At 37.7% G+C, this 6,837-nt stretch overlaps 1 protein-coding gene across 1 annotated transcript in view; it reads left to right on the top strand.

Moving 5' to 3' along the window:
• Positions 1–3,513: 3,513 nt before the first annotated feature.
• The window catches only part of LOC106880856 (uncharacterized), an 11,237-nt gene continuing 7,913 nt past the window's right edge, over positions 3,514–6,837 (top strand). The window contains exons 1-2 of the mRNA XM_014930996.2: positions 3,514–4,460; positions 6,512–6,832. Coding sequence (XP_014786482.1) covers positions 4,397–4,460; positions 6,512–6,832 — 385 coding nt within the window. The 5' untranslated portion in view covers positions 3,514–4,396. The remainder of the gene's footprint in view (positions 4,461–6,511; positions 6,833–6,837) is intronic.

Below are 6,837 nucleotides of genomic sequence, written 5' to 3'. Positions count from 1 at the left end.
AAAGATAAAGAGAGCAAAGGTAAGGTTGAAGAATTTTATGGATAGAGTCTTACAGCTGTTTCTGGGAAGATCCAGTACATCCCTTCATCGGAGACAGAAAAAATAAAGTAATCTATTATTATATCCATAGGCGGATATTTTTAGTATGAAGTGGTAAAGAGTGTGATGTGCTGAAAAAAGAGAGAACAGTACTTGAAGTGTATTTTCATTCCAGTGGTAAATGTCCGTGTAGAAATTCGTGCAAATTAATCCTTGTGTGAATAATCCGGAAATTTATGTTGGAACGAGAGTTGATATAGCATATATAGCAGAGGTATATATATTCCATATTGCAATATGTTTCGTTGGTGCAGCATGCCGTTCCCAGTTTTCTGGAAGATAGAAGTCCGTCATGGTGCTGTTTTTCTCACAGACGGTGCCCAACTGACTCTACTATACTGAGTAATCAACAAAACCAAAATCTTACAATGCGCATGCGCGAAATTAAAAATATAAACTGGCGAGATTTTACCCAACGCACACTGTGTGTGTGTGTGTGTGTGCGTGTGTGTGTGTGCGCGCGTGCGTGTGCGTGTGTGCGTGTGTTTGAGTGTAAATTTCATATTCCATTCCTTTCCTTTGCATCTACATCGTCTGTTTTTGTCTCCTTTCTACAACCCCCTCGTTCATTATAGTCCCTTCTGATAAGTCTACCCCGTTGTGTTTTTACTCTATATGTAATGTAATATTTTGTACAACTGTCACGTTTTATTTATATTTAAATGTTAGCACTTTGATGTTTAGAAGTTTCACCTAAACAGAACTTAATAGTACAGTCATCCGTTGATTCCAATAAACAGCAACACGAAAGATGATGTAAACAGCGGAGACGATCTCGGAATAGTCAGTTATACATCCATCAACCTGACCATCAGTCAGTCCAGCGGTTCATTCGGCACTCTCAAGTTAGCACGATCATTGTTTTACATGCCTATGTAATCACAAGCAGAAACAGACCCTCCTGGGCATGTACCAGCCAAATATCAAGAATGTGACACCCGAGGAGAGAAAGAGCAGCACTACTTTCAGACTGGTACCCATGGTCAAGTAAACAGAATACAGCATCATGTAATAGAGTACGTTGTTCAACGACAGAACGTGCTATCTAGTCAGACTTGATCATATGAAATTAACCCAAATCAGATTATACTTTACAGGTATAAGACTATAGTTGTTTGCAATGAGCGTTAGCGAAAATAATGGAGTAATCAACAGGGAGGTTATTATTTACTGTTATACAATTATATAATTATACATTCTCTCCCTCCCACTATCTCACTCTCTCACATACTCATACACGAATGTTCATAGGAATATGCATACATCTATACGTTTATGTATATATGATCTTCGTGAACTTTGATAAGACAAAGATCTTATATGCAGTTGATAAGGACGTTTAAAAGCGTCTAATTTCGAATAACATCACAGATACATACAAAGAAGACAACGCAAATATATACAAAGAAGTGAATTTGGAGGCAAGAAGAATTGCTAACAATCTTAAAGTTAGTGATAGGATAGAATATCTCCCTCCGCGCCACCCTTTTATTACCCTAAAAGACCATAAAGCTAATTTTAATAGAAACCCTAAATGTAGATTGATTAATCCTGCTAAAACTGAAATAGGTTTTATTAGCAAATATATTTTAGATTGTATTTTAACTAAGTTAGATAGTGAATTAAATTTACGGATTTGGAATAATAGCAAGTCAGTAATAGATTGGTTTAAAGGGATTAGCCATAAGCATAATTGCAAGTTTATACAGTTTAATATTGTCGACTTTTACCGGTCAATATCCAGACCTTTGCTTCTAAAAGCATTAGACGTCGCCAAGCAGTGTCACCATCGATGAGTCGGAAATATTAGGTGGTCAAGAAAGTTCTTGCGAAATGTTTAATTTTGTTTTTAAATGATGTATTTTCAAATTAATTCTCCTTAAATTACTTTGACTTTATACATCATTTTAAAGTCTGTTTTCGCTCTATCTAATCGTGTTACTCTTTTTCTTTTTGAATAATTACGCCATTTTTTCCGGAAAGTTGAATACAACATTCCCAAAATGCAAATTCGCACAATTTTCTTATTCTAGTTCAAGCTAGGCCGAAAAACTACTGAAGCAGCTCGCGATATCAACGATGTGTTTGGCCCAGGAACCACTAATGAACGTACAGCATAATGGTGGTTCAAGAAATTTCGTAGCGGTGACGAGAGTCTTGAAGATGCTAAGCGTAGTGGTCGGCCATCGGATGTTGACAACGATCAACTGAGAGCTTTCGTGGAAGCCAATCCACGCACAACTGTTCGAGAGCTTGCTTCTGAATTAGACGTAACGTATACGACAATTTCCAACCACTTGAAAGAGATTGGAAAAACAAAAATACTTGAGAAATGGGTGCCGCACGAATTGAACGACAACCAAAAAAAAAAAAAACGCCGTTTTGAAGTGTCGTCTTCCCTTCTTTTACGCAACAAGAAACGTTTTTCGACCGGATTACGACCAGATTATACAGTTATATACATACATAGGTAATAATTATTATTAAAATTATAATTAAGGGTATCTAAAAGATACCACCACGCTAGATACAGAGAAAAACAGCACCATGACGCAATTCATTCTGCCAGAAAATTGGAAACGACGTACCGTACAGCTTGTATTCACGCCGCAAGCTCCGATACGAATATTTCAAAGTGTTTGGGTGTCGATCTGAGGACAGTGCAATCTGAGGACATGTACTGAGAGTGATAAAGATCAAACATCCAGTCAACATCATGGTGTTTGGAGTGATCACTTGTGATGGCGACGTTATGCCTCCATTCATCTTCCCACACGGCCTCAAACTCAGCACGGAGGCCTACATCAAGTGCGTGGGGGAAGTAGTGCTGCTCTGGGTGAAAAGGGTGGCTGCTGGAAAATCCTAGGCCTGGTAACAAGACTCTGCACCGTGCCAGGGGAAGTAGGAGAAGCCAGTCATGGCTGTCAGAGAATTTTTGCAACCACATCACTCCTAACATCTGGCCACCTAACTCCCCAGACTTCAACCCCTTGATTATTATATGTGGGGCGCAGTTGAGCGGGAGACCAACAAAACTCCTTGTAACATCAAAGATGAACTGAAGGCAAGGATTATGTCACTATTCACCAACTTCAACAAGGAGACCGTCCAGAAGAGTTGCAGGAGATTCCGAAGTCGTCTCGAGACAGTTGTTGAAGCCAATGGCGATTTTATTGAATAAATTTACTCTTTAGTATTTCGAGATATCTTTTATGTAAATTTGGTAAATATATCTGTTAAAATGAGACGTCAGTGATATTTTCATTTTTGCATAATTCAGACAATATATTGACTGCATCTTGTATATGTACACAGACACACACACACACACACACACACACACACACACACACACACACACACACACACACACACACACACACACATATATATGTATGTAGGTATGTATTATGTATGTATGTATTATGTGTGTGTGTATGTATGTATATATGTATGCATGTATTAACATATATGGATATATTAACATGTATGGGCAGACACGAAGGCAGATAAACATAAGAAACTGTTACACGTCTCAAAAGTTGCATAAACTCACAATTAGATATTCACGAACACATGACCACATAGAGACGAACAGATACTCATAGACACAACACACACACACACACACACACACACACACACACACACACACACACACACACACACACACACACACACACACACACACACACACACACACACACACACACACACACACACATACACACACACACACACACACAAAGTATGTATGTCCTGCTAAATGATTTGTTTTAATTATACTCTATATACAGGAGGGTAGCAAAAGCGAAACGGAAAAAATCATGACTATATCGTTCTAATTTGACAGAGAAGAGCGATATTCTAGAAACCAAGGATGCTGGTACCTACAACCCGCGAAGAAAGAAACCTTTTTGACTGTAACTCGAGCTTAACGATTCTCCGCTTCTCGGCATTGTGGGCACAGCACATGAGAATCTGTCAGAAGACCTGATGGTGAGTGACTTGCCCTGCAATCTTGAAAGTTGAAGAGTTTTAACCTGACTAGACCCCCTTCTATCACTGCTGCCTAGTCTTACCGAGTCGAATTGTGACAGAATTTAAATTCAGAACGTATGACGGACGAAATGCCGATAAGCAATTTATTCGGCATGCTAATGATTCTGTCAGCTTATCGCTTTTTTCGTTTTTTACGCTCCATAATATAATTGTATGAACCAGTCTGTTTTCATAATCACGTCATTAGGCGGCGTTTTTCAGTAGAGATTGCAACGAGACAACTACTGATTGTAACATGGAGGATGAGCCAAGCGTTTTAAAGGAATTACACGAGGAATTAGATGTTGGAGAATTCAAAGGTCTGAATATTTTCGTTTACTCTCATTTTTTTTTTTTTTCATTTTATAATGCCATCATGTTTTCTGTGTTTGAATGAATGTACATAAATGTATATGTGTGCGTATATTTGTTTCTATATGTGTGTGTGTATGTGTGTTTTTATGTGTATGCTCACCTGTGTGTGCTGTTGTCGGTGTAGGAGTATGTATATATATATAGTAATAACAACAGTAATTATCTTGTAATCCGTAGTGTAGATCATCTTCAAGGATTCGTTTCTTCGGGCGATGTAGCATCAATAAACGTTTAACTGAGGGTTGTTTATCCTCACTAGTCAGAAAGAATAAACAACCCTCAGTTAAACGTTTATTAATGCTATATCACTTGAAGAACATCTAACCGATGCCGCCGATATTATAATTATGCTAGGAATACGGACTGTCTGTTATGGTTCGATTATTTGGTAAAGCTCTCACAATGCTTAATACTCTGTTGTTTTAAAACTTCATTTTCGTTAAAGAGAAAAGTTCATACCACTCTCTCTTTTTCTTTCTTTCTCTCCCTCTTTCTTTCTTTCTTTCCTTCTTTCTTTCTTTCTCCCTCTATTTCGACCTATCTCTTTACCTCCCTTTTTCCCCATTGCAACACATGATACATACACTAGCGTATTTATATAGAAATGATAAACCTTCCCAACGGCGTCCATAACTATCCGGTCTGGATTTTCAAGCTGAATCATAAAACCTGGAAATATAAAAAAAAGAACCGGAATAAAAAAAATAAACTGCTTCCTGTAAGAATTTCCCCTTTGGTATTAATTACAGACAAACTAGGTTACTCAAAGTTACACTGCAATTCTTTGTTACTAAGATAAGGAAAGGCGGGGAGCAGGCGGAATCCTTGGCGTTCCGGGAAAATGCTTAGCGGCATTTCGTTATGTTCTGAGTTCAAAATCCAACCAAAGTCTTCTTTACCTTTCATCTCTTTGTGGTGGGGGGGTCGATAACATAACTATCAACTGAACACTGGGATCGATGTGATCGAATTAACGCACCAAATAATATTACAGGCTTCGTTCTTATAAGAGAAAGGCTTAAGTGGAAATAAGACGGCTCGCTGGCAGAATTGTTTGCACGCCGGACATAGTACTTGGCGACATTTCTTCCGGCTGAGTTCAAATTCCATCGAAATCGATAAAATAAGTACCAGTTTTAAAATTGGAGCCGGTATCTAAAATTTCCGGTTTTGTGCCTATTGTAGAAAGAATTGTTAAGAAACTAATATTTCTTACAAATTAATTATCAGAATAAATTTTGTTTCATTTAAAATTTCAGATTAGTTAATATCTGAAATCGCCGAGGAAATATTAAGGATGCAATTTAAAAAAAAAACTTTTAAACCGCGCCAGAGAAAGTTATGTAAATACCGGAGATTATGTCAATAATAAGGTTTAATAAGCGTGAGCTCCATAGTGGGCTAGTAACTCTTTTTTTTTTCTACTCTAGGCTCAAGGCCGAAATTTTTGGAGGGCCAGTAGGTTAGATCGACCTCAGTACGGAACTGGTACTTAATTTATCGACCCCGAAAGGATGAAAGTAAAGTCGACTTTGGCGGAATTTGAACTCAGAACGTAAAGACAAACGAAATACCTATTTCTTTACTGCCCACAAGGGGTTACACACAGAGGGGACAAACAAGGACAGACAAACGGATTAAGTCGATTATATCTACCCCAGTGCGTAACTGGTACTTATTTAATCGAACCCGAAAGGATGAAAGGCAAAGTCGATCTAGGTGGAATTTGAACTCAGAACGTAATGGCGGACGAAATATCGCTAAGCATTACGTCCGGCGTGCTAACGTTTCTACCAACTCGTCGCCTTATAGTAGGCTAGTAATTAATATCTTTTCTACTATAGGCACAAGGTCTTAAATTTGAGGTTGGGGGCTATCGATTACATCAAACCCAATGCTCATCAGATATTTATTTTATCGACCCCAAAAGGTTAAATGATAACGATTCATTTGAAATTTATTTACGAAAGAATGTTTGCTTTGTTTTCAATTTTAGATTTGTCAGTATCTGAAATTACAGAAGAAATATTGAAGAAATGTGGTGGATTTGGTTTATTTCAAAAGAAACTTACTATTTATACTTTAATTTTTGTAATATCTCACTCTCAAGCTATATTAACAATGGTGTTTATAAGAGAGGGAGTTCCGTTTGCTTGTTATCCTTCAAATTTCAATGAATCTTTGATTCCACCAAATATCACCTTGGATGAATTCTTAAACAAAGCAGCTGTCGAAGATGAGAGATGCTCTGTGTATAACCTGGATACTAAAGAAGGGTTTTATATCCTTCCCACCAGTAATTCTACAAAGGAACCGTGTAAT

Source organism: Octopus bimaculoides, chromosome 13 (assembly GCF_001194135.2).
Source record: "Octopus bimaculoides isolate UCB-OBI-ISO-001 chromosome 13, ASM119413v2, whole genome shotgun sequence".
NCBI lineage: Eukaryota > Metazoa > Mollusca > Cephalopoda > Octopoda > Octopodidae > Octopus > Octopus bimaculoides.
This window is presented reverse-complemented; position numbering and strand designations above follow the sequence as displayed.